At 40.2% G+C, this 27,399-nt stretch overlaps 4 protein-coding genes across 6 annotated transcripts; 2 read left to right on the forward strand and 2 right to left on the reverse strand.

The window, feature by feature from the left end:
- The first annotated feature begins 10 nt into the window (after positions 1-10).
- On the forward strand, positions 11-12,411 carry Dlic (dynein light intermediate chain). 3 transcript variants are annotated; one of them, XM_089263472.1, is made up of 9 exons: positions 11-214; positions 744-935; positions 7,750-7,940; positions 8,009-8,409; positions 8,474-8,703; positions 8,771-8,882; positions 8,957-9,148; positions 9,211-9,475; positions 12,149-12,411. In XM_089263472.1, the coding sequence occupies exons 2-9, from the start codon at positions 829-831 to the stop codon at positions 12,175-12,177; spliced, it is 1,527 nt and encodes a 508-aa protein (XP_089119598.1). In that variant the 5' UTR covers positions 11-214; positions 744-828; the 3' UTR covers positions 12,178-12,411. The 3 variants fall into 3 exon arrangements, with proteins under 3 accessions (XP_089119598.1, XP_017964414.1, XP_089119599.1); XM_089263473.1 differs by lacking the exon at positions 11-214 and adding an exon at positions 246-264; XM_018108925.3 differs by lacking the exon at positions 12,149-12,411 and having other exon boundaries at positions 9,211-9,541.
- LOC108656691 (armadillo repeat-containing protein 2) lies at positions 2,708-6,534 on the reverse strand. The gene is made up of 6 exons (XM_018108917.3): positions 5,753-6,534; positions 5,404-5,677; positions 5,198-5,335; positions 4,229-4,857; positions 3,984-4,164; positions 2,708-3,912 (listed from the first exon to the last, which is right to left on the reverse strand). Exons 1-6 carry the CDS (start codon positions 6,124-6,126, stop codon positions 2,758-2,760), a joined length of 2,751 nt encoding a protein of 916 aa, XP_017964406.3. The 5' UTR covers positions 6,127-6,534; the 3' UTR covers positions 2,708-2,757.
- A 4,585-nt stretch (positions 12,412-16,996) lies between the features above and the next one.
- LOC115565191 (C-type lectin 37Da) lies at positions 16,997-17,631 on the forward strand. The gene is made up of 2 exons (XM_030390216.2): positions 16,997-17,087; positions 17,143-17,631. Exons 1-2 carry the CDS (start codon positions 16,997-16,999, stop codon positions 17,598-17,600), a joined length of 549 nt encoding a protein of 182 aa, XP_030246076.2. The 3' UTR covers positions 17,601-17,631.
- Positions 17,632-17,861: 230 nt separating this feature from the next.
- Positions 17,862-18,847, reverse strand: Antdh (Antennal dehydrogenase). The gene is made up of 2 exons (XM_030390217.2): positions 18,212-18,847; positions 17,862-18,152 (listed from the first exon to the last, which is right to left on the reverse strand). The coding sequence occupies exons 1-2, from the start codon at positions 18,785-18,787 to the stop codon at positions 17,976-17,978; spliced, it is 753 nt and encodes a 250-aa protein (XP_030246077.1). The 5' UTR covers positions 18,788-18,847; the 3' UTR covers positions 17,862-17,975.
- Positions 18,848-27,399: the final 8,552 nt, after the last annotated feature.

The following is a 27,399-nucleotide window of genomic DNA, read 5'->3' on the forward strand; positions in this document are numbered from 1 at the left end:
CACACTGTTGTCTAGTTTCGTTGTATTATTTCAGCGAAAAATTCATCATCTTAATATCGGGCGTATATTTTTTGTTGTTATTTTTTATTCAATAAAAACTCAAAACAAAGTAACGAACGTCAGATGCAGCAATTCAGACGCTAAACAACAAATTTAGTGCCACGGATCACATTTACTAGCGGAGTGCACAAAAATAACTCGAGTAAAAGCTGCAGTACGTACGAAAAAAGAGTACAAAAAATATAAAAGAAACAACAGAGCAACGTAAAGAAATTTTGCAAATTGTTCATAGAGACAGAACGACGGCCAGTCAGTCAAGCAGGGAGGCGGCACCAGAATCAGCAGCAACAACAACAGCAGCAGCAGAACAGCGTAATAAAACAATCTGCAACAATAAAATATTTAAATAGACATAATCTGCGCGTTTGTCATTCAGTCAAATCGCGAAGTCGGCGTCAACGTCGCAGCAGCTGGCGCTGCTGTTGCTGCTGCTCTGCTCTGCTGCTGCTCTGTTGTAACGCAACCATAAACGCAAACAAAACGGAGTAGCGGAAGCGTCGCTGCTGGCGTAGGCAGACACCTTGCAACTGCACTCGCTGTCCGCTGTCCGCTGTCTGCACTCCGTTGTCTTTCAAGTTCAATGCGATTTGGTTGCAGCTTTTTTTTTTTTATTGTTTGTGTTGTCATTACTGTTGTGTGCGTGTGTGTGTGTGCTGGTCTAACGCTTTCCGTGCATCCTGCAGCGGCTGCCCCCACTGACTGATTGAGCCAAGGAACAGGCAACAACAACAACAGCAATCGAGAGGCCAAGAGGTCGCCAGGAGCGCTATGGCATTGGACAGCGTCACGCAAACGATGACGGGCAGCAATGCGCTGACATCATCCTTTACGACGAAGAAAAAGGATGCCGCCGCCGCCGACAAGGAGAACCTCTGGTGAGTTGAGCTTAGTAGGAATCTATAAATCTATGTGTGCGTGCGTGTGTGTGCGTGTGTGTGTGTAGGGACTCAGACATATGACAAGCAAATTGCTCTTGGCCTAAACAGCTGCTATTGGCTATTTTATTTTATTTATTTTTTTATATAATTTTTTTTTATTCATTTATTTATTTTCGTCTGTTTATTTTTTAATTTTTAATTTATCAATTCATTTTTTTTTGTAAATATTAATTTATTTGTTACTTTCTTTAGCTGACGTTTGCAATATATATTTTTTTGGTAACTGCTATCTTGCTTTTACTCCCTATCTGTAAAGTGTATGTGTGTTTGTGTGTGTGAGCAGCCGGCTGCAATTGCCACCTGCCACACCCACAACACTTGGTGTGGGGGCTGGCGAGGCATAAAAAGCAGCTGATTTTATGCCGCTCTTAAATTTAGTGTATGTTGTCATTTTGTGCCATGATTTGCCTAACCTCAAACCTCGTTTGGCTCACACACACACAGACTCACACACCTGCACGCACATGCGCATTATATATGTATATGTGTTTGAATTTTGGCAAATTTTCTCTTGTGCCAAATGTGTAATAGATTTGTGGCAAAAACACAGACTAAATGCTAAAAACAACAATACAAATATACAATGTATGCATGTGTGTGAGAGTGTGTGGAAGTGTACGGGAGCGAGAGAGGGTGAGCGTGAACTAGCGTATGATTCATAAAACAGCAAAATCGAGGGCAGCGTCGCCGGCTGCGCAGTCGACAGCGCGCACCTTTTGCTTTATCAATTTTTGTTATGCCTAATAGGCAAGGTACACACACACTGAAAACACAAACACAAACACAAACATACACGCACACATGGAAAGCCATAAGCCGAGCTATCGATAGTTCGACTCCATTTATACTGTTGACAATCCAATTGGAATTTGCATTGCCCAATGAACGAAGACTAGCTTTAAGTCGGCTCAATGCGTGTGTGTGTGAGTGAGTGTGTGCGTGCGCGTGTCCGTCTGCATGTGTGTGTGTGTGTATGTGTACGATTTGGTGATGTTGTCATCGTTTAAATATGTACATGTTGCTCACCGTCAGCCGTTAGGTGGCGCGCATGTGCAAAACACCTTCTGACGCAGATCGATTTGGAATGCGTCGGAAAACATATGTAAGACTCCAATTAGATTAGCGCGAATCGAGTAAACCATATGTGATTTATTTCTAGAAATAAGAATCAATTGCTGGCTAATGTGTGGTTCGAACAAAATATATTGCACTCATCCAAATAGGTTTATTTTCATAAGAAGCCCGTATTTTGTTTCCTACTCCAGCCTTAGATCTAGAATTTCAAATGCCTAATTGAAAGAAATTTAATACTCTATTGATATTTTATTGCGAATTTGCAACATCGATATTAACCAATTAATGTTAATTAATTAAGGATTAACTAATTTTCGCATATCAAAAAACTTGGGTTACATTTCAATTTGCTTAAGCATATTGTTTATAATTGTAATTAGTTTACCATAAATCGTTGAGTATTCATAGACAATTGGTCTTTGCTATATTCCCGCAGTCATCAATCGATTTACGAGTCTTGTTTATAGGTATTATTATTTCAAATGACCTAGTTTTCTTTTCGATATGTACTTATTGATATTCGTATATATATTTTATTTTTATTTGCTAATTTATAATTTAGTAGCGTTATTTATCGATATTTTCATATTGATTTTATAGTTTTCCTTTCAGTTATTAACAATCCCACATCGATATTTATCGATATCCGTATATATTTGTATATTGGTTAATGTGAGCTAATGTTTTACATTTTATCGATGAAGACATCGTCGTTATCGTTGTCGTTGTCATCGTTATCGATGTGCGTCGTCTGCCGTTGCTGCTTATCGAAATTGTTCTGAATTCGCTCCAGCAAATCAGTAGCAACAAGTGCAAAATCCTCCCACAAAGCATCTGGAGCCGCATCTGTCTCCAATTCCGTCTCCGGCTCCGGCTCCGTCTGACGCTCTTTTCTCGATTGCTGTTCTTCTTCCGGCTCATCGTCGTTGGCCTCGTCGCCTGCTGTCAAACGCTCCTCATCCAAATAGTCGGCCAACAGATCGCTGACCTCGTCGAGAATGCTGCCGCTACGGCAGAGGGCTGTCGCGCATTGGGCATCGATCAGCAGATTCCACATGGCTTGACACACGATGTTCGCGAGAAACCAATCCTCCTGCTCCAGAGCGCCGCGCAGCAGCAGCGCCAGCAACTCGGCCCCACGCAGCTGTAGGAACGGAGCACGCTGCTCGCCGTCGCCCAGCAGATTGACGAGCACTCCAATGGCGCAGGTGCGCAGCTCGTAGTCCCGGCCGTTCGCCTGCCGCGTCAGCTGCTGCACGATCAGGGGCAAGCCGCCGGCGGCACAGAAACAGCGGCGCGCCAGCTCGTTGCGCGTCAGATTGCCCAGGACACGGGCCAGCTCCACCTTGGTGGACACGTACTGCGACTGGCAGCGCTTGAGCGTTTGAGCCAATGCAGTGGACAGCTCGGCAATGAGACTCTGCAGCGAACCCGGCGCCGGCGCCGGAGCGACAGTTGGAGTTGGAGTTGGAGCAGTCGAAGGCATCGTTGTCGTGCTCGCGGCTGCTGGCGATGTCGTCTGGTTATCCTGATAGAAGCACAGATTGTGCAACGCGCCCAGCGTGGCATGCAACAGCTCCAGCAGCTCGGCCGGCTGAGCGGATTCCGTCGCTGTGCTGCCCAGTGCGACGGTGGCATTCTGCAGCAGTCGGAATAGGACAGCGCCCAGTGCATGAACATTGCCCAGGCCGGCGCCCACATCCGCATTGACGCTCATGTTGGCCACCACGCGGATCAGCTTGATCTGGGCATCCAGCAGCGGCTCGCTGGCCAGCGGACGTTCGCTGAGCTGCTGCAGCACATTCAGCAGATACTCCATGGCCACGTCGTTGTGATAGTACTGCAGGGGCAAAGAGAATTATTGAAATGTACTATATATATTATATATTATGTAGATATCTGGACACAGACCTGGACGCGCGCCGTTTCGTGCTTGGCCAGAATGTTGCCCAGCATATAGCCCAGGCGACTGAGCACGGCCAGCATGCGCTCGCTGCACTGGCCGCCCTTGGAGTACGGGCCGAGCAGCAGGCCAATGCGAGCGGCATAGCTGTGCAGTGTGTCGCAGCACTCCACATCCTCGGACAAGACGCTGCCCGGGAAAGAGCGAGAAGTTAGAAATCCAATTGGAACAGCGACTAGAAGTCTTTGCTTACCTCAGCGTGCGCACCACATTCGCTTGCACCTCCAGCTCGCCCATGGAGACCTCGGCGGCGCGTATCAGATGCGGACAGGCCAGCTGCAGCTGCAGCTGGAGCCGCTGCTGCTGCTGGGCCACGTCGGCGAGGGCGCGCATCGCCGCCGACAGCTGATAGAGCGTGTGCAGCGGCGGGCCGCTGAGACGGCGTGTGGCGCCCGCCTCGTTCAGCATCTGGAGATGCAAAATCATCAGCTCGACGGCGCCGTGGCGTGCCAGGCGCGACACCAGCGTCTGTTGGCCATTCAGCTTGCGTGTGTCGGATGCACTGGGACTACTGGTCAGGGCTGTGGCAGCTGCGATCGCTGCGTGCGTCGGCGGCGGCGACGAGAGCTCCTCCAGGCCAGCGGCCCAATTGCGATTGAGCGCATCGTCGCGCTCCTGCGCATTGCTGGCCGTGAGGAATCGTATGCAGCCGTAGGCATAAATGCAGGCCTCCGGATCGTCCAGCGGCGAAGCGTGACCCAGGCCATCGATCAGCAGCTCCAGCACATCGTTCTCGTGGAACAAGCCGTCGTGCTGCTCGTGGCGAGCCACCTTGAAGATGAGCTTGCAGGCGCCGGTCAAGTTGCTGCCCGTCACGCGTAGCTATACGAAAAGAGGGAGACTTTAGATTGAATTTGAAGAGACTCACGAATCTCAATTAAATAATATGGATATCGATAAATAGCAATGACCTTATCGTCTATCGATATTGAAACACTATGCAAGAAGAGAAGAGGTTCTACATAAAGGATATTGATTATTTTGGATAAGTTATTGGATATACAATATCATACCAAGAAGAGAAAGAGATTATATGGAGTTTGAGGTGACTCTAAGGAATTCCCATCCATCAATAGCATACGGATTAAGATTAACGATTACTCGTGATAAGTTATCGCGCCTTATCGCTTATCGATATACGCTCCTATTGTGAAACACTTACCGCCAGCACAACACGCGCCACAGCCAGCAGGATTCGTGGCGACGTGCACTCGACCAGGCCATAGAGTCCGCCCAGGATGAAGGCGCGCTTGAAGTTCCTCTCCTGCTTGTGCACGCGCGTATACAGCTCCAGCAAAATCTGCAGTCAGCCGAGCAGAGGGAAGGAGGGTGAGAGAGAGGGCGATGAAGTTGATAATCCCCACTTACCGCATTGATGTGCTGCACTGTCTCGGCACTGCAATCCTTGAGGCCGGCATGCTGCTTCAGCATCTCGATGAGCATCTCGGAGCTGCACTGGCCCAGCAGTGCGCCATTGCGCGTGGCCGGCCGTGCGCTGTCTGCCGCCGTGCCCGGCAAGGCGGGCAATTGCCGTGGCTTCGCATCAACGACGATGCGACGATTCAACAGAGACAGATCCGTGCCGCCGGCTGGCGTGGGCGGCGTCAATGGCTTATGGTGCTCGTTCTGCAGATATCGCATGCTGTGCGCGTGTGTGTGTGTGTGTGTGAAAAGAGTAGAGACTTGTCTGAGAAGTGAGAGAGTGGGCGATACTCACGAGAAAGCGCTGGGCGGGCGGCCGGCCAGCGCCACCTTGCCGTAGAGCACACGTCCGGGCTCCCGTGGCGTTATGGGACGCCGTGTGCTGACCAAGCGGGCGCCGCCAGCTGCGGTCATTGCGGCCGCCGCCGTTGCCGTCGTCGTGGACAGGTCGCCCAGGTAGAGCTTGGCCTCGCTGATGAGCTCAGCGGAGGTCTTGCGTCTGCCCATGCCGGTGCCCAGGCCCAGGTGTTGTATGCTATGTTCGTTGTCCTTTTGCTGTTGTTGTTGTTGTTGCTGCTTTTTTGTTGTCTCTTGTTTTGGTGGCGCTGCCGCTGCTGTTGGCTGAGCACGGGTCTCGCTGCGCGACCGTCGCTTTAGCAGCAAACTCATTCTGAGCGTGAGGAACGACTTCAATTGCTGCACTGAAATTGAGATCTGGAATCTTGAGATTGACGGACTCTGGTCCGGCTCAGTGTATATTTGTGGTCCAGTTTTGACGCGTGGCGCGGCCAAAGTGCGCAAAGGTAATGCCAGACGTCTTGCCTCCTGCCTGGCCTATTGGGCCATTCGGGCGAACTTTGAAAGCTTGGAAAATATTTTTCGTTTGGGCCTTTCGTGCACCATGCCAACCGGCCTGGAACTAGCCCGGGTGCGGACATGGGGGGGGTAGAAGGGGTGGGCACTGCTGCCGGGTTGTTTTTGCATGTCGAGCGAGCTAGCGAGTGAGCTAGCCAACCCCCTTTCAACTAACCGTCGCCCCCTTTAGTCAAATGCCAGCCAAGGTACAGTGGGTTGAAAGCTTCTCAGAACTGAAATAGAAGTAGCAATAGCAAAAAAAAGTATTTTTATATGCATATATTATTCAATATGCAAAATATATATTTTATTATTTATATATTATTTTATATTATATAATCTTTTGCTATATATTTGTAAAAGATTTGATTTTATAATTAAATAAAACGTATTAAAATTTGAGTTTAGTTTAGCTTAACATATTCTTAAATATAAATATAAAAAAACATGTTTTATTTATTTTTAGTCTGTCAACATTTGATAATTTAGTCTACCATACCTTCAATTATAAATATAATAGTGATTCTAGTATTTTTATTTCCAAAATTTTTCAATTACTTAATTCTATAAAATAAAAAACTTAAGTTAATTAAGAATCATAATTTATTAAAAAAAAAGAAACAGTAATTCTATAAAATAAAAAAAATTTAGTTAATTATGAATCATAATTTATTAAAAAAAAAAAAAAAAACAGTAAAAGTTACGAATAGTCGAGGCCAATATATTTATCATTTATTATTTATTTAATCATATACATATTTAGTTGATTTTCAACCACTGTGCACGGCGCAACACCTTTGAAAACTCAATAGAAGAGAATTGTTATGAAGCTAAAAGTGAGAAATCGGGCAATCGATATTCGCAGTACGCAATTTTTGGCACGAACGAGTTGGGTGCTCCAACGTCCAGCTTAGCATGTCTAACCTAACGGTTAGTCAATCAGTTAGTTAGTTGGCCGGCAAAAACGCCCACCGTTTGGTGAGTCAGTTGGCCAGAGGACAATTTTCAATTGAAATATTTAATTCAATTGAATTGAATTGCAGAAATGGTTCGTTGAAAACTGGAGCTCTTCATATATACACATATATACATATGTATGTGTGTATGTATGTATGTGTGTGTGTGCATATATAAAGTAACAATGCCGACCTCATAAATAGCAAAGGTATGCAATTAGCTTGATTGCGTGGCATGCCACAGTATTGAGAATTGTGTTTTATAGCTGGTCTCGGGATACGAACGGCTACGGGTTACGGGTTACGAGTTACGGACTAAGAGTGTGGGGCTTATGGGCATGGACAATGGGTCTTTGGGATTGACCCTAGCCGTTTGGCTGTCGTTCGACACGGTGACACGAAATTGGGACGGCTTTAATGTAGATTGCAAAAATTTGATAGCCAACGGAATAGTGACCTAAATTCAAATTTCTCATTACAGGTCAGCGATATTGAATGAAGTACAAACACAAGGCAGCACAAAACTACCATCAAATAAATCTGTACTAGTATTAGGCGATAATGCCACTGGTAAGACGACGCTCATTGCGAAGCTGCAGGGCGTCGAGGATCCGAAGAAGGGTTCCGGCCTGGAGTATGCCTATATTGATGTCAAGGATGAGTACAGAGACGGTTGGTGTTCTGAGTTCCTGAGTTCCATATGCATACATATTAATTGAACATTGTTGCCTTGCTTGCAGATATGACGCGCCTCAGCGTTTGGGTACTGGATGGCGATCCAGGACACACAAATCTGCTGCATTATGCGCTCAACGAAACGAACTATGCACACACCCTCGTCATATTAACAGTCTCGATGACACAGCCGTGGGGCTGGCTCGAGCAGCTCAATCAGTGGATCAAGGTGCTCGCCCAGCACATTGAGAGCCTGCAATTAGATCCCAAAGAGAAGGAGGCGGCACGCCAGCGATTAGCAACGACGTGGCAGAGCTACTGTGAGGTGGGCGATGATCTCGATCCCGGCTCACCAGTTAAACGCACCATGCACAACAATTCGATCGATGAGGATGATCTGTTGCCGCTGACAGAGGACGCACTAATTACAAATCTGGGCCTGGACATTGTTGTTGTGGTCACAAAGGTGTGCGACACTGAGACTTGGCTGATTTCATTTACTATATTCTCAAAACCTTTCCCGCCCACAGACGGACTACATGTCAACACTGGAGAAGGAGTACGAGTACCGTGACGAGCATTTCGATTTCATACAGCAGTGGATACGAAACTTTTGTCTGCGGCACGGCGCTTCGCTCTTTTACACGAGCGTGAAAGAGGACAAAAACTGTGATCTCCTTTATAAATATCTAACGCATCGAATTTATGGTCTACCATTCCGTACGCCAGCGCTAGTCGTTGAAAAGGATGCGGTGCTCATGTAAGAGGATTTCAATCACATCCATCATATCCGTAATGGCTGATTTGATTTGATTTTGCCTTTGCAGTCCGGCGGGTTGGGATAGCCTGAAGAAAATAAGTATTCTGTATGAGAACATGCATGCGGTCAAGGCCGAGAATCATTACACAGACATCATCAAGGCGCCGCCCACACGAAAGGTGATTCCTATACGAGCATCGCTTGTCCAAGTGTTAATTTCTATTCACAATTTTGTCTATATTTGTTGCTGCAGGCCGTTTCCAATCGCGAAACAGAGGTGCAGACCGAGGACGAGCAGGCCTTCCTGGCACGCCAGCAGGAGATACTCAAGCAAGGCGGACAGGTGCGTGGCGAGTCGCCGTTGCGATCACAGGGCGCCAATGCCAGCGCCAACAAAAGTGGACCACGCACACCCGGCAGCGCCGGTCAAAGTTCACCCAAAAAGGTGAGTGGCTTTTAGCCGTCTATCGCACTCTCCACTTTATGATTTCAATATCGGTATTTCAGATTGATCCCAAGCTAACGCCTGCCACGCCCGGCGGCGAAGGTGTGCTGGCCAACTTCTTTAATTCGCTGCTGCATAAAAAGTCGGGCGGACCAGCCGGTGGGCCGGCGGGCGCAGCCAGTCCTGGCGGCGGCGTGGGCACGCCACGTACCTCCAATGGCACCGATTCTCTCTTGACGGGCGAAAAGATATCCGTGCGATCCGATGCGGCTGCTGAGCTCGATCGATTGGCGCGCAGCGTCAAAAAGGATATTGATCTATCCCAAAGTGAGTGTTGAAGGCGTAGTTACCGTGCAGGCAGCATCAGTAGAAGCTACAACAGCAGCAACTCTATATATGTATAAAACAAAAAAAAAACAACAACACCATCAACAACTATAAAAACATCAACAGCAGCAGCAACAACAACAACAGCAGCGCAGCAACAGCAGTAGTATCAGCAACACATACACAACAGACTCGTAAACTCAACTAGAGGACTTTCATCATGCTCTGCAGATCAGAACTCTTCCATGGCAGCGAAGATAGCTAAACAGCTGGAGAAAACTCGACAGCGCATACAATGAGCTCAACGATGTTAGCCAGCTGTTTGGGCCATGCGACACTAGAAAATGAAAAACAATATTTCGCTTGAATTCCACAGACATCAAATGTTAAAAAAGATTTGTTATTAAGTTGCGTTTGGCATTGTGAATGTGTATCGTTCGCTGAGTGTTGGTATTTTTAACGAGAGCTGGGTAATATGTAGAATACGCATTACATACGAAACATTATAAAAACAAAACAAAACAAAACAAAACATAAAAAAAAAGAAATAAAACTAAGACAAAAGAGAAAGAAAAACAAAAAACACATTGAAATAATGAGAGTTTAGCTAAGCGAGCAAACATTTAGAGAGGGGACAGCGCTTCCTCCACATGCTTCTCCACTTCGGCATGTATGTGCTTATTCTAAAAATTGATGTACACATACACAGATATATATATGTATATGTATATGTATATACAAATATATATGTATTGATATATATATATTTTTTTTTTTCATCTGTGTTTAAGCATAGTCTGGGGCCACACGTGTGTATATTTAAATTATTTAAATTATGTAATTTTCAAAATGTATTTAAGAATGCGACAATTGTGAAATTCTGTTGCGCGTTGAGAGATTCAAAAAGTCCAAAGCCCAAAGCGCCCAAAATGGCTTGGCAACTGCATCTACACACTTAAAACCCACACACTCACACTCACACAACTAACTGTAATTGATAGCTTGTATGTACTTTTTAATTATATTAATTAATTACACACACACACACACTGGCTTTATGTAGTATTTGTTACAGAGATATTTGTTGTGCAGCAGCAGCAAAAAAAAAAAAAAAAAGGCGAAGAACAAGAAAAACCGCAACATAAAAAAAAAAACAAGCATAAGCAAATTTAAATAAGTATTTAAATGAACATGAAATAATCCCCAATTGTTGCGCATTGCGTTTTTCTTTGTAATTATTAAAAGAAAAAAAAAACTTGATTTTAATAGTCTGATTTTTTTTTTTCGCTCAAAGCCACACGCGTTTAATTAATATTGAGTAATGAGAGTAAATAACGGTAAATAAAAAACGAAACTAAAATAAACACAAAAGCAAAAACTAAATGAGATGATTTATAATATTGTGAATGAGTTTTACTAAGAAGTTTTTAACAAAAAAGTCAAGTACTCAAGAGCCTACGCTGCAATATGATCGACCCAAAAAGTTTGTAAAAACTGTATAAAAATATGCAAATATATATATATAGATATATTATTATATGTATTGCATATTATAAAGACAGGCGATATACATTCATTCATTGATCAATCAATACTTAATTAGCGAAATTGGTTTTCGATTGTATTTTAATGTTTAACCGCAAGTATCGAAATGTATAAAAGAGAAAATACAGAGATAAGAACAAAGTATAAACAATATCAAATTGTAACAGTTAACAGAGAGCGAGTTGGGGATGACGTTTGTACTTTTGTAAATTAGGCCAGAATAAAAGCTTGAAAGCCTCGCTAACAACAACAATCTGAATCAAATTGTTTCCAATTTCAATCAATCGACTCTTTGCCATATGCCTTGACTCGGCCACTGCCGCCCCGCCCCCCTCCATTTGATGTCACTATTCACTTTCACACACAGCTCGCTGTTTGCCTCTCGCTCTATGCTGTGCGCGTCTCAATTGAAACAACAAAAATCATAATTGTTAAGCATAAGCACTCACTATATATAATATATGTATATACATACATATATAGAAGGCACATCAATTGATGCTACTGAATCTATTTTTTGTGTATAAACAAATTGATTGCATATGAAACTATTGTATTACGGATTATTGTGAAGCACACACTCACACACACACACATACATTTCAATTGAGAACCAAGTGAATATAGTATATATATATATAGTATATACATCTATTGTATTTATTCCGCAATAATTTCAGAAGTACACTGACTACACTAACAACAACAACAACAAGAACAACAAAAGCATCTAGAGCGTTGACTAATTTCTGTGAATCCCGAACGAAACTTAATGTTAATTTATACATTTAAATATATAAAAAAAAAAAAAATTGATATCAAATGCAATACAACAGCCGCATTGAAAATATTTCAAATTTAAAAATTTACAAAACAAAAAATTAAAAACAAATACAAAAATAAAATATAAAAAATATATAAAAAATATTTGCAGAATTCTTTGCTTATGCTTAAATTTACATCGGGTTCGAATAAATTTGCTTTGTTCGGTGTCAGCATGCCTACACACGCATACAAGAATACACACACATTTATACATACATACATACACCTACATACATACATGTATTTTTAATTTATTCATTTATGTATTTTCTAAGCATTCACTAAACATTATTTTATTTGCAGCTCGCAAGCCATCGCTAGTGGTTCCATAATTATCCACCCATATGTATATCAAGTTCATTTGATCCTTGCCAAGGATATAGTTCGGGAAGCAAGCAAGTTATCTAGCATTCAAGAAACAGTCTGTGTCCAGAAGCTGTAATTAAATTGTTCGCAAACAGAATTTTGTTTGCTCGGTATTTGAGCTAAATTTTTGGAAATTTTCATGCTTGATCATTTTGGAATGGAATTAAATGATCAAAAGAAAACAAAATCTCGATAAATATATGTTGATTTTTTTTTCCTTTTTCTACTGATTAAAATGCTATGGAGTGGCGTAAAGGAATGACTCATTATTTATTTATTAAATGTTGAAGAGACCTCGTATTTCTAGAGTGATTAAATTTATTTAATTATATTTGTTTTTTTTTTATTTTTTTTTTATTTGTACTCACAAGGTAAACGTGAATTGATAAGCGTGCATTTGACTACGGCCTTGAATCGAATGAGGTTGCCCGGAAAGAATTAACCGGAAATGGAAATACAAGAATCGAGTGGGGAGTGGGGCTGCTAACTGTTAGCTCTTAGCTGCTGGCTTTGATGTGGAGGCTTTTATTAATGATGTTCCAGTTGCTGTCAGCGCGACTGACGCTGCCGATGATTATCAAGTTTCAAAGGCAGAGGCAGGCCATAACATTTTCACATCATTGATATTTTCATTTCGATAATGATTTTCACAAAACGTCAAGCGGCATATATGTATGTATGTATGTATGTACATGTGTCTGTGTGCGCCCCCAAGGCCTGCCTGGCTTGGCAGGCTGACTGGAAATATGAAAGGAAAGAAAACGCCCCGGCGTCAAAGGAACAGCTGCCAGATGTTTAGCTGGGCCATGTTTGCCTTGATAGCTACAAGGATAACACTTTACTTGACCTTTGTGTGTGCGCGCACTTGATAAATGATGACGGCGTTGTTACCACTGCCACCGCCATTTCCTGCCGCCTTCTGCCAGCCTCCTGCCAGCCTCTGTTACTGCTTCTTCCGCAGCTCTCCCACTCGTCTGTCTGGGTTTGCTACTTAGTTGTGATACTCTTATTGTTTCAGCTCACAGCCTTGCGCTTTTCGAATGCTGTGTGTGTGTGAGTGTGTGTGTGTCTCTCTGCTGCTTCGCTCGCTTCCTGCTGCAGTGTCCTGTGCTTAATCCTGAAAGATGGCAGCCGCTTGCTACGTGCTCATCTCGCTTATTGCCAGCTATGCCCAACTTTCGACTTGGCTCAATATTGACATTGATTTTGATTTGATGGTCCGCTGCAGCGAGAGAGCTTTGGTATGTTTCAATGCAATTGGCTGGCCCACTGAATATCATTATATTATCTTAACAGATATACATATGCTTTATCTTGAAATGTTGCTTTAAAATATATTCAATTTGTTTATCAAGGCATTATTAATCAGTTGACTTTAGTGCTCATGAGAACTGCATAGAAAGGCAGTAATGAATGCTAGTCTGGGGTCAGTTTAAAGTCTGAAGCCAAAGAGAATCATTTCCACTTGACACTTCTATATGCCAAGAGCTTGTTAAACACACCTGGCTGATTTCTATGACCAGGTTATACTCGATACTTACATGCATCCCATTTGTGATGTCATTCATAAATATCTATCTGTCAATGATTTTGTTTGTGGACAGTTAATTATTATTTAAAGTTTCATACAGACACACGCTCAACATTTAGATCATTTAATTGGGCAATTAATAATGAATAATAATTTCCCTATTTTTGGACAATAAAGTAATTTACTGCAATTAATTCGATTTATAAAAACTATCTATATTTCATATGCTCCACGGACGGTATCCAAACAGACAGACAAATTGTGCTGCCATTTATTTGATATTTATTTACAGCTGTGCACACTTCTTGATAATACAGACCACACACACACCCACACACCCACACACACACGACCACATATACCGCAATACAATGCTGTTAATGCGAAAATAATTAATGCATATAAAAATTCAAATAAATATATTGTGGTTAATTTCGACCACAAATATATTTGGCCGATATATAAATATTTATATATATACAACATTAATCGGTTACACCAGCAACAATATGTTCCATGGATATTAATGGGTCTAATTAAATTTGCATAAAGTTTGCGTCACACAAAATTCGTTCAAAGTGCTACAGACAGCCGGAGGAGAGGGCATATCACGCAATACCCTAGACATGCTAGGTTTATCAATTAACAGAACTCACATGTTAAGTATTGCAAAACGAATAGATATAGAGTCCAATTAGCTGCGACTCATATAATAAATTCTAGACCTTGTCTATAGAGCACTGTGCATACAATGTCAAAACATGAATAATATACATATGTATATCTTCTTTGAGAAGTTTGAAGCAATGGGTCGAGTCAAGCTATTTGATTCCTCTGAATTTATTTTTAAGACATTCTGCAATTATTTGAAAATTAAATTTTCGTTTGAATAGTAACAACTAAAATTAGAAATTGTTATGGCAAATACATGACGCCTTATGGACTCCGACCACGATGAGGCATCAGCATGATGCTCTGTGCCAACAAATTGAGCTTCCGGTCAGTTCATACATATATTCACTTACTTAATACGTACATAAAATGTGGCACTTGTGATATGTGAGATGCACTCGGCTTTGGTCAGAAACAGACATTCGCATTGGCCATAGAAAGTAATTGCCAACCGTTTTCTTTAACGTCTTAGTGTCTCGTGTCCCATGGCCTAAGGACACTTTTCGACCATTGCAATTTTATTTTCAGCTGCCTTTTCTGTGTTGGTTTTCAATTGTTTTGCTCTTGGTTTTATTGTTGTCGGATCCGGTCATTTGCAGTTGTGCCTTTGACATTTCCGTTGGCAACACAGAAAAAAATGGTCAATTAAAGCCATTAGAGACAGAATTATTTAAGTCATTTGTGGAATGCAATGCGGTCACGATGGTCGCTCTAAAATGCCAGTATTATTGGATTGCCCAACTATCAACAACAATCAGAAGGAATGATATGAGGAAATGAGACATTGTCATTGTCATTGTCATTGTCATTGTCATTGTCATTGTCATTGTCATTGTCATTGTCATTGTCATTGTCATTGTCATTGTCATTGTCATTGTCATTGTCATTGTCATTGTCATTGTCATTGTCATTGTCATTGTCATTGTCATTGTCATTGTCATTGTCATTGTCATTGTCATTGTCATTGTCATTGTCATTGTCATTGTCATTGTCATTGTCATTGTCATTGTCATTGTCATTGCATTGTCATTGTCATTGTCATTGTCATTGTCATTGTCATTGTCATTGTCATTGTCATTGTCATTGTCATTGTCATTGTCATTGTCATTGTCATTGTCATTGTCATTGTCATTGTCATTGTCATTGTCATTGTCATTGTCATTGTCATTGTCATTGTCATTGTCATTGTCATTTGTCATTGTCATTGTCATTGTCATTGTCATTGTCATTGTCATTGTCATTGTCATTGTCATTGTCATTGTCATTGTCATTGTCATTGTCATTGTCATTGTCATTGTCATTGTCATTGTCATTGTCATTGTCATTGTCATTGTCATTGTCATTGTCATTGTCATTGTCATTGTCATTGTCATTGTCAATTGTCATTGTCATTGTCATTGTCATTGTCATTGTCATTGTCATTGTCATTGTCATTGTCATTGTCATTGTCATTGTCATTGTCATTGTCATTGTCATTGTCATTGTCATTGTCATTGTCATTGTCATTGTCATTGTCATTGTCATTGTCATTGTCATTGTCATTGTCATTGTCATTGTCATTGTCATTGTCATTGTCATTGTCATTGTCATTGTCATTGTCATTGTCATTGTCATTGTCATTGTCATTGTCATTGTCATTGTCATTGTCATTGTCTATTGTCATTGTCATTGTCATTGTCATTGTCATTGTCATTGTCATTGTCATTGTCATTGTCATTGTCATTGTCATTGTCATTGTCATTGTCATTGTCATTGTCATTGTCATTGTCATTGTCATTGTCATTGTCATTGTCATTGTCATTGTCATTGTCATTGTCATTGTCATTGTCATTGTCATTGTCATTGTCATTGTCATTGTCATTGTCATTGTCATTGTCATTGTCATTGTCATTGTCAACACTTTTGCGTGCTTTACAGAAAAATCGTTTATACAAACACGCCCCTTTGTCCTTTAGTAGCTTTTTAATCGTATTTGTTCGGCATTGATACAAAAATGGGTTCGCTTTGGGGCATCTCGCACTGAATGGAGCTTTCTTTTCCGGGTTTTTGTCCACTTGTTTCGGCCGTCTATCAATGTTTATCTATGCTATATCTGTCTGTCTATCTCATGTTTGCCTCACTCCATCCGTGCTCTGAGTGCCATCTAAGTTGTTTTGACGGCCCAGCTTTTGCCGAGGGCAAACTTTTTCTACACTCCGCACTCGTCCTCAATCACAATCCATTATCTTGGCTGTCGCAAACAGCAATTAGGCTGTCATTATATCTAGAAATTAATTCTTTTGCATAGCATAATTGCGTATTTGGGGAATAGTTTTGACACGAGTTTTGCAATAAGTTCAAATGAATAACATATTTAGACCACAAGAGTTCGCTTCTAATTATGTTAAGCTTCTGCCGACAGAATGTTTTGAGTACTTGGTAAACAGTTGTTGGTGTAATATAATTTTATCTCCGCTTTTATAAGGAATTAAATAATCCAATATTTGCGCTGTGAATGGAACTCTTATCTCCCTCATATGCGAAATTCTGCTTCTCGGGCCTATAAAAACCCCGTAGAACTGGAAGCCGCAATGCAGTTCAAAATGCAAAGATATTCGGTAGGTCTATTCCTCTTTTCGGGATTTTTATTTGTATGCTCCTGGGCATATACTATAACCCCAATCGTTCACAAGGGTAAGCAGTTGCCATTGTAATGAAATGGAGTTGATTATCGACTTGTGTTTGTTAGGCTTTCCCACTAATACCGATGTAACGACTGCTCCGTTCGTGAAAATCGGCAACGGATATTACTATTTTGAGAATACGACGACAAGGAATTGGTTCGATGCCTTTACCATTTGCCGCCAGATGAACGCGCATCTTATTAGTATCGAGACCAATGAAGAATGGTCTCTGATCATGAATTACCGAAGGTCTGTAAGGGATACCAATAGATATTGGACCTCGGGCACTGATCTGGGCGCGGAAGGATCACATGTGTGGTTCGCAACTGGCAAGCCAATAAATTTAAATCTATGGACCGTCAATAATCCGGACAATTACAAGAACAATGAACACTGCGATGAGCTGGGCTGGCGTCCATCGAAGTCCGCAGCGGAGGGATTGAACGATTGTAGTTGTTCGGCCCGGTTGCGATATATATGCGAGGCACCTGAACCACAAACAGCTTCGTTCATAATTTGGTAGAAAAGGACAATGATAACATATACTAAATACATATATTCTAGCTAAAATACAAAATTCTTTTCATATATTGTGTGAAGGAAAAAATGTCTTTGGATTTCCTATACCTCAGAATTCAACTCTTTTGCATAGATAACAAAAATAATTTACTAAATAAATATACCCCATATGACAGCATATTTAAAGGGTAGATCCATGCGTAGTCCTATCAAAACTTGTTGCCAAGCCAAAAGCAAAAATATGAATTAAATACAAGTCGCTTGATTGACGTGCTACAAGATCCAATTTATTGCAAAGTTCTCAAACAAAAATACGAAAAGAAAAGATTTATCCATAGATAAGCATAAATGGAGATGAATTTGGCTATAAAGCGAATATTTATAGAATCTCCCCCATTGGCTTGATAATCATCTCATGGACCTGCATATGCGGAGGCGTGGCAAGTGTGAACATCACAGCCGACGAAATATCCTTAGCGTTTAGCATTGTTTTGTTGCTCACCTTACGAATGCAATCCGGCAAAATTTCCGTATCCGTTACGCCCGGACTAATGCTCTGTGAATGAATGAAATGAGGAAATGAAATGATGTAGGGTATATAGTAGTCGAGCATACCGTTATCTTAATACGTGTGCCCATGCCCAGCAGCTCCTGGCGATACATTTCGGCCAGAGCGGTGACCGCATGCTTGGTGGGCGGATAGACATTGATTTCCGGCGCACCAGCTGCGGGCGGAGCGAACAGCTTGTGGCCCAAAATGCTATTGATCAGGATGATGTGGCCATCGAAGTTGCGCTGCTGCATCGAGCGGAAGGCGCGCTGCGTGCAATTGATGATGCCCATGATGTTCGTCTGCACCGTCTGCTGGGCGAGGGCAATGGGCATGTCCACTAGCCGGCCATTTTGTAGCGTGCCCGCATTGTTCACCAATATGTCGATGGTGCCCAGCTGGCTTTCGATCGCATCGAATGCCTCCTTCACCGAACTCTCGCTGCCCACGTCACAGTGCATGGGTATCAGCCTGTCGCGTCGGGCGGCCGGCAGTGATCTCTGCAAGTCCTTTACCCGCTCTACGCGACGCGCCAGCCCCACGACAATGACGCCAGCTTCGATCAGATCCAAGGCAATGGCCGAGCCAATGCCCGAGCTGGTGCCCGTCACGACAGCGACCCGATTCTGCCAACGTTCCATGCTGCTGCTGCCTGTGCCCGGGGGAAAAGCTCAGCTGGCTCTGTGCTCATCGAGCCCTCTGTCAAGGCCTTAAATAGTTGTACGCTCACAGATCGCCGTCAGTCAATTGCTCGAGCTGTTACCCCTTTGCGTGTGGCTACTGGGCGTGGGGTTGCGTGTGTGCGTCCGCTTATCAAATTCAATCAGAAATTGAGTCGAGCTTATTGATAGCCAGCGAGCATACGTCGGCTTACCTTAGTCGCGTCGTTGTCGTGTCTTGGCTCATTCGCTTGTCACTCATCGTTGACCGCCAGGTCAGCCCAACTCTCGACTGACTTGACGAGCCGGCTCAGCAATAGTCAAAGGTATTGTAGGGGCTACAAGTGTGCCTATTGTCGTCTGTCATTCGCATATAGGAAATTAATGAAATCATCTGATTGAGGCTTATTATATTATAAGTAAAGAATCTCTCTCTCTCTCTCTCCCTCTCTTGCTCTTTATTTCTTCGAATAAGTTAATGAATGCTCGTTTTCTCATTATAGACAATATATAATGAGATATATTTGTAGTATATATATGTATTTGTATATTTATATTTCATTTAGCAAATCTAATGCGTTTCTAGTCAAAGAAGAAATACTCTAATATATTTTTTTGATGACGTTTTAATTGAACTTAGAGTTGATGTAAGCATATAGAAATTAGTTTTATCGTTCACTATGCTAGAGATAAATATAGATAATCGAATTGATCAATAATATTTACATTATTATTTTTACTTTTATATTATACTATATTTTATTATATTTCATTGTATTATATTGAATATTTTTTCTATATTTTCCATCGGGCTTACAAATATGTTCTCATCTGTATAATTTGCTACAAGATTGTATATGCATATAAGCTAAGTCTATATACAATGTGAATTAAATGTGCATACGACGTGACTTGATTAATTTCTACTATTTCTGAACTCATTTCACATCTCTAAAGCTCAGCTTTGCAGGTTCTATATGCAATATATATAATTATCATTTATACTACATAGAATTGTAGTAGAAAATTGTTAAGATCTGCTAAGCGTTAGATGAAGTGCAACAACTTGTCTCACAGCTCGACTTACAAGTCGGAAGCGATTGTAAAAATACTCGAATGAAGTCGTCTTATAAACGTCATGAAGATAACTGCTCAGATACACTTAACTATATGTTGTTTTATCTTGAACAAAACTAATAATGGTGCTCGAAAGTTTTAGCTCTTAGCTATGATTATAGTTATGAAGTCATCAAAAAAGGCTGTCATAAAGTTACTGACTTAATCATTTCTACTTTGCAAGCAGTTTGCTTCATAGTAAATAATATTTGGTACTCATAGCTACCAGCTTTGTATAGCCTCTCTCTCAATAGACAAGATGGCGAGTCATCTATACATCCATCTATACATCTTTATTTCTATAGCCTCTCTCTGCAATTCTCACTTGCCATTGATGGCTCATCATCTGTCTTCATAATCTCTCTTCCAGAAATATCAAATAGTCTTTCATTTGAATAACTTCTTTATGCACTTGTCCTAGCTTCCGGCAATGGCAAATAATCTTTGCTTTGTATAACCTCTCTATGCAATTCTCATTGCTTCCAGCTTTGCTTTGACTACCTATCCATGCAATTCTCATAGCTGTCTCTGATGGCTAGCCATTTGTCTCCTTCTTTGTTACTTTCACTTTGCATCATTTCTTTATGCATTTCGCATTGCTTCCAGCTTTTCTTTGAATGTCCCCTCCATGCGATTCTCATGGCTGATGTCCCTGATGGCTTACCATCTGTCTTTATCTTTCTCTCCATGCAATTCGCATAGCGGTGCTTAATTATTTATCATACTTTTCTCTAACAAGATATTCAAAGCAGAACTACGTCAAGTGAGATTTCAAGGCTGCATTGAAGCACTTTTGCGGCTGAGCATGTTAACAATAGCATATGCTTTAGTTGACTGGGCAATATTTGCAATTGTCATTGTCAAGGGGCTGATGTATTTGCTGCAGCCTGACCCAGCCAAAGGGATTACCTAGAAAGCTCCTTCAGCCAATGCAGGCGTCTCTCTTTCTCTCTCGCTCTGTGTGTGCTCATTGAGTGTATTGTCGGGGCGTAAGTTCAAATATTTGTCAAGCGAGAAGCGGATGCCGTACGTAAGTTCATATTGACTGAGGCTTCTGACTCTTGTGCCAGAGCAGGCTCAGCAGCAGCTGCAGCCGGTTCCAATTGTGGACATTGGACTCTGCAGTCCGGGCAACGAGCAGCTCATGTAAGATATGTTCAATTTGGATGTGTGCCTTACAATTGCCGAATAGCCAAAGTGTAGGGGTGATGGTGTCAGATATGGTCACACTGAGATACAATTCCATCGTCGTGGATATAAAAACGTAATGAGCATAAAGTTCTCGGGGCTGCCGTGAAAAGTTTTTACTTACTCTTAATTCGGGTCATTCCGCGTTAAGTATTTAGCACACAACTTTTATATGGCTATAAATGCCAGGCTGTGATACCCTGCAGTTGTACAAATGTGAAGACGGGTATATTGAAATAATGCATATGTTTGTAAAAGACAAACAGAATTTGTTGGATAAATAATATAAATTATATGTTATATACCCTGTAATTGGGAATATTATTAATTATGATTTCGTATAATATATTGTAGTAATTAAAATCAAAAGTAAAGTATAATAAAGTTATATATACCCTGTAATCAGGTAATTTGTGAGCTATGATGTAAAATGATATTTTAGAGTGTCAGAGTGCAATTAAAGGATTTACCTGAGTTATATGATATTTTGTAGAGTCAAAGTTCAATTAAAGTTAAAAAATAAATTGGACTTTTTTAAGTTAGATGATAATACGGAATATCTAATAGAAGTACTATATATCCTCTAATCTGGTCAATTGTTCGCCATGATGGTATATATAATATTTTGTGGGATCAAAGTTTAATTAGAGCTAAAAAGTTTTATTAAATCATAGGATATCTATAGCACAGCCCTTTGCTTTCCTTTTGCCACTCAATGTTGGCTTCTCTTGTTGCCGTTTGAATTGTTGTTGTTGGCGGGCTGGCTACTGTGTTAATTTTTTAAAAGGACGCCAACTGTCATGATGCAGCGCAGATGATAATGACGAAGACGAAGGCAACACTGACAACAACAACAACAACAACAGCAGGAGGAGAAGGAGGAGAAGGAAAGAGGCAAGAGAAGGGAAAAGTTGTCTTTTATCTTGTGAAAAGCATGAAATGCAAAACACTTGAACTGAGTGGAAATGAAGGCGAAAGCAAAATAAGTAACAAAACAAGACAAGAAGCGAATGTACACACACACACACACATACACTAGGCAGCAGCAGCAGAAGAAGACGAAGAAGAAGAAGAAGAAGAGGAAGAAACAGAGGAAAACGTTGGCAGTGTTGATAAAGACAGCAAAGACAAAAGCTATGCACACGCCTAATGGGGCGCCTGGGTCTGAGTCTAGAGAGACGGATGACTGTCAGACGCAGCTTCCCTGTCCATATCCATGTCCGCGTCCATGTTCATGTCCATGTCCCTGTTCATGTTCATGTTCATGTTGTTGATGCTGTTGATGTCCTTGGCGCTGTGGCTGCAGCCAGGCTGTTCTAGTTAAATTGCCTGTCCTCGACGCTGTCGCTCTTAGTAAATCAGACCCCCAACAAACCATAAAAAATTATTATCATCAAAATACAAAATAAAATACCAAAAAAAAAAGAATGAAAGAAAAAAAAAATACATAAAAAGTGGGACAAGAATTCGCTGAATTGCAAAGATTAAATGATATCGCGTTAACTAGCGATGCTTATAAATAAACAGCACGAGCTGAGAGTTAATTTCTCATTGCGTATTGCCCTACTTTATACCCTGTAAGTATATACTAATCACGTGTGGACTGTGTGCCTGCCGGTGCAGTAGAATATTCGTCGAATTCAATTTGCAATCTTATATGGACTGTCTTATATTGTAGGCTTATATCAATAGTTTTATATTTAAAGTCTTAACATTCGTTCTTATATTTTAGCAGATTTACATTTACAGAGTTATATTTCATATTTAAAGTCAATTTTTTGCAAGCTTGCGTTTTCACTATATATACTTATATTTGAAATCTAAGAGCATTGAAATCTTATACTTGTAGGCTTCAATAGAATGCAATTCTATATGCACAGTATACTTGCAGTCTTTTTTATATGAAGTCTTATACATTTATAGTCTCTTTTCAAGTCTTATTTTTGCTGTCTTATATTTTTGCAATTTGATACACCTGAAGTCTTATACTCTTCTAGTCTATTTCGTGTCTTATATTTGCGCAATTTTATATTTGAAGTCTTATAAAATTACAGTCTTATATTTCCTGTATAATACTTTTCATATTTTTATATTTAAAGTCGTATACACAAAAAGTCTTATACTTGCAAGCTTACGTTTTCACACTTATATTTGCAAACTTATATTATTAGACATTATATAGAAATCACCCATTTGTATACTTTAATATGTAATCTTATATGAATAGTCTTATATTTGTAGTCATTTATAGGTAGCTTTAGATACTTTTGAAGTTTTATACCTTTGCAGTCTTCATTGACAGTCTTATACATATTGTCTTAAATTTCCACTCTTCGATTTACAGGCTTATATATGTACATATTGTCTTATATTGTCATTCTTCAATTTACAGTTGTATATATAATTATATTTTTATATTTGCCATCATATTTACAGTCTTATATATTCAATCTTATATTTGCTTGCATTTCGAGTTGAAATATTATAGATTTTTTCAATTTTAATCCCTATAATCCCTATAATAAGTAGACCGCATGGCATACCCATGTTGGCTGCCCCAGAATGCTGCTTTGATTAATGTTTCTCACTTTTTCTCGCCTATTATTCTCACTTTCAAATGAGTGTGGCACATAAAAACACAAAAGATTGAATACTTGTACACTTGTCGAGAGTTTTATAGCACTTTCATTTTTTTTTTGTGATATCAAGATGTGAAGACTCCACAGGGTATATATGTATAATGTATATGCATGCTTGTTCGGTATGAGCTGTTAAGTTGATACAGCCTAGATAGGCAGTCAGTATATAATATGGTATATGAACTGTATATCATATCGATAAATCACACATCAAATATGGGACTGTATTACATATCTGTAAGAGTATTCAATCTTCGACTAGCTGCAGCAGAGGCATTGTTCTGTCTCTTGTTTATTAATATATCGTATTATATTAGATTTTTTTCTATAGAATATGCACATATTTCATAATATGAGTAGGGTGTACTATTTGCGTGGACCGTGGTCCTTATATAGTCAGCTAGTTACATGGGTCGTAACGACCCAATCAGAGCACAATGCTTTTACATTATTCTGATTTGAGACGCTCAGGGGCCAAGGTGGATGCAAGTTGAAGAGGCTCTCCCGCTCCCCCTCTCTCTCTTCCTCTCTTTGTGTGTGTGTGTGTGTGTGTGAACAAATGCTTTAATTTTTTATGATCTGACCCAGGGCCACTTCAGCAGTGCAGTACGTGGATATATTTCCTTATATATATACATATATATACATATGTATGTATGTGTGTATGTATACGTATTTTTATAGAAAATGTTTGTGCTCATTGCTGAGTGCTGGTAGCTGAACTATGCCAAAGCCAGCCGAGCGTCAGCTAAGAAGAGGAAAATCAGCATGGAGCATCCAGCACATAGTTCATCAAGTTGGCAAACAAACGCATGCCATAGCCAAAAGAACGGGATTTTCAGCTGCAGGGCTGGCGGGGACTTTGAAATATGTTAGCCGTTGCATTTGCTGATGACGGAACGGGCCGGATGGGGCGGGATGGGACGATGCGAGTCCAAAACGTGGCAATCGCATTATGTTGCCCCAGGGCGTTGCAGTTCCCTGGCTTCATGGACCACCAACCCCAAGCCCAACCCCAACCCCTTCCACAGTCTCGTCCTGGCCTGGCCGCCAAATAAATTTGGCCAGAGTCCGTGGAGAGTCGACGCTGCCGATAGTTGGCCGAAAGTGTTGAGAACACTTGAACTGGTGGCAAAATAATTACCGAAAGCTCCAGCGCCAGCAGCACGTGTCTCAGTGTCATAGTTGACAATTGCGAATTGCTATACCCTGTAAAGCAGGCTGCGTGCCGGCTCGGCCCGACCGGAGCATAGTTGGTGTTTTTAATGAAGAAGATGATGATATAAATGCTGATAATAATGATGTAATGTACACTTAGATAAATCTTCACCTTGCCATCGCATGCTGGGTATCTGCTGGTCCATCATTCGCGTGCTGTCATTGGGCGCAGCAACTTACATAAATTCAATTGTGTTGGTGCTAGATTGGATTCAAGTCGCTTTAGCATCAGATTTTTTGTTTTGTTTCGTGTTTCTAGTGTCTCTCGCTTTGTTGGGCTGTTATATCAGCTGGCCTAAACCGATTTGGCCACAATGCTCTCTCCACTATTTGTGACTGCTCATCTCTGTATGTGTGTGTGTGTATGTGTGTGTGGGTGTGTGTGTGTGTGTTCCGGCATTGTCGTCTGAGCGGGCAGTTGACTTTGGGCGCTTTGTGTCAATTGGTAGCACTTAGGCCAAAACGTCAAACGGCTAAAAGCCATGCCAAGCTCCAGCTGACATTGTCAATATGCATGGCTAGTACGCACATATATCTATTACACATACGTATGTACTTGGCCATATGCAAGTACAATACTTTTTCTAGATCTTGGCTAAGAGCAGGGCCCTTGAGAGTGCTTGGGCTCTATTATCTACTATCGGCTGGGGTCATTGAACTGCTTGCAATTTCGGATTTGCTTTTTGTGTACATATATTCGATTTCGTAGATGGTTTGAGATGAACTTTTAATTCTATGGCAATTACCGACTGGAGTCTGCGTTTGTCTCATTGAGCACAATGCCTTTCGTAGTTATTGAAGCTACTAGAGTTGGAGAGTTTGAAATTCACGAAGTTCACTCAACAAGTTTCGCGAACGCTTTTATAGCCTGGACCCATTGAAAATGGGAAATCAGGGTGAAATGGCTTTGCGAAAATTAAGTTTTTTTTTTTTTTTTTTATTCTCTGTAAGGACGAAGCTGCTATCGTAATTATAAGATCTTTTTCAAACTAATAATCAGTTATTCATTTACAAAATAATTGAGACACTAGAGAACCCCCATTAAGAGGGGGGAAAACATGCATAAGTTATTTTTTTACGGCAACCTAAAACAAAAAAAATTTTTTTTGAAATTTTTTGTTAGAAAATTATATTCAATTATTAAAATTAATTTTTATGATATATATAAAAAATAATTTTTACAAATCAATTTTTATATAAAAAGCGAAGCAAAACACGTATTTAACAAAAAATTATTGTTTATGTTTTTATTTTATTTTATTTTTTTTTCAATAAATTCATTTTTTAACGAAAAAGTATTAATAATAATAAAATATATTATTAATTCTTTTTCGTTAATAAATGAATTTATTGAAAAAAAAAATAATAATAATAAAATAAAAAAATAAACCATAATTTTTGTTTGTTAAAAAAAAGTAAATAATAAAGCTTGACTCGCATATAGCTGTAAATGGTTTACACAAGATCATTTTTATTCAGCGGACCGAGAGTAAATAGACCAAATTTATGTGAATTATTTATGGATCTGCTCAGTAGTTTAATTCCTAAATTATATAATCAACCCGTTGCAGATTCAATATGTCATTAAGAATTCTTGTAATCAACTCTAAATTATTAATAAAAATTCCAGCTCATACATTACTTTTATCTCTCATTTCAATTTATGTTGCCTTTTGAATATCCAATGTGGAAACTAATACTACTTTTCTTTCCGAGTCAATTAAGCCTTTTTAAAGCACGCGTTAAGGAGCTCCGTTAGTTCGTTCCGTTTCTGCCTTACCGCAACGCTTTGGCAATGCCAATTTATTTGATATGACCTACGTGAGCTTCCGTCCATCGTTCTCTCTCTCACTCTCACTCTCTCTCTCACTCTGTTTCCCTCGCACTGTTTCTGGCGCTGGTGCTGGTCCAGCTGTCGCAAGGATGAAGCTCTGCCCTTCCACATGGCTTATAGGCTTACTGATGACATGCATGGCAACATATGTAGATAGCAAGGTGCATGTTGCATATATTTCAGCCAAGGCAAGAATATTATATTAAATTATAAATTATGGAAGAATAAATTATTGTATAATTTTAAATAAAATAATATCATAATTTTTACATTTTACATTTTCAATAATGGAAATTATTTTTGATTCAAATACATTTTAAGCTAAAAAAAAAAATAGAAATTATTTTACTTGACTTATTAAATGAAAAAGAAATAAATAAATAAATAAAAATAAAATTAAATTAAAAAATACTAAATTAATTTGTTCATATGTGATTATAAATATTTTTATAAAAAAATTCAAATGATTTTACTTGGCTTATTAAATGAAAAAAAAAAAAAAAACAAATAAATAAATAAATAAAAATAAAAATAAAATTAAATTAAAAAATACTAAATTAATTTTTTCAAGTGTGATTATAAATATTTTTATTTTAAAT

This window comes from Drosophila navojoa, chromosome X (assembly GCF_054131105.1).
Source record: "Drosophila navojoa isolate 15081-1374.11 chromosome X, UAZ_NAV_1.0, whole genome shotgun sequence".
NCBI classification, from domain to species: Eukaryota; Metazoa; Arthropoda; class Insecta; order Diptera; family Drosophilidae; genus Drosophila; species Drosophila navojoa.

Excerpts from the sequence above, each read along its gene's own strand:
- Dlic (XM_089263472.1), top strand. The coding sequence starts at position 829 with ATGGCATTGGACAGCGTCACGCAAACGATGACGGGCAGCAATGCGCTG. Across the intron at positions 7,941-8,008 it reads CAAGGATGAGTACAGAGACG|ATATGACGCGCCTCAGCGTT; the intron begins GTTGGTGTTCTG and ends CCTTGCTTGCAG. Across the intron at positions 9,476-12,148 it reads GGATATTGATCTATCCCAAA|CTCGCAAGCCATCGCTAGTG; the intron begins GTGAGTGTTGAA and ends TTTTATTTGCAG.
- LOC108656691 (XM_018108917.3), bottom strand. The coding sequence starts at position 6,126 with ATGAGTTTGCTGCTAAAGCGACGGTCGCGCAGCGAGACCCGTGCTCAG. Across the intron at positions 4,858-5,197 it reads TGGCGCGTGTTGTGCTGGCG|CTACGCGTGACGGGCAGCAA; the intron begins GTAAGTGTTTCA and ends CTTTTCGTATAG. Across the intron at positions 4,165-4,228 it reads AATGTGGTGCGCACGCTGAG|CGTCTTGTCCGAGGATGTGG; the intron begins GTAAGCAAAGAC and ends TTTCCCGGGCAG.
- LOC115565191 (XM_030390216.2), top strand. The coding sequence starts at position 16,997 with ATGCAAAGATATTCGGTAGGTCTATTCCTCTTTTCGGGATTTTTATTT. Across the intron at positions 17,088-17,142 it reads AACCCCAATCGTTCACAAGG|GCTTTCCCACTAATACCGAT; the intron begins GTAAGCAGTTGC and ends TGTGTTTGTTAG.
- Antdh (XM_030390217.2), bottom strand. The coding sequence starts at position 18,787 with ATGGAACGTTGGCAGAATCGGGTCGCTGTCGTGACGGGCACCAGCTCG. Across the intron at positions 18,153-18,211 it reads GCACACGTATTAAGATAACG|AGCATTAGTCCGGGCGTAAC; the intron begins GTATGCTCGACT and ends ATTCATTCACAG.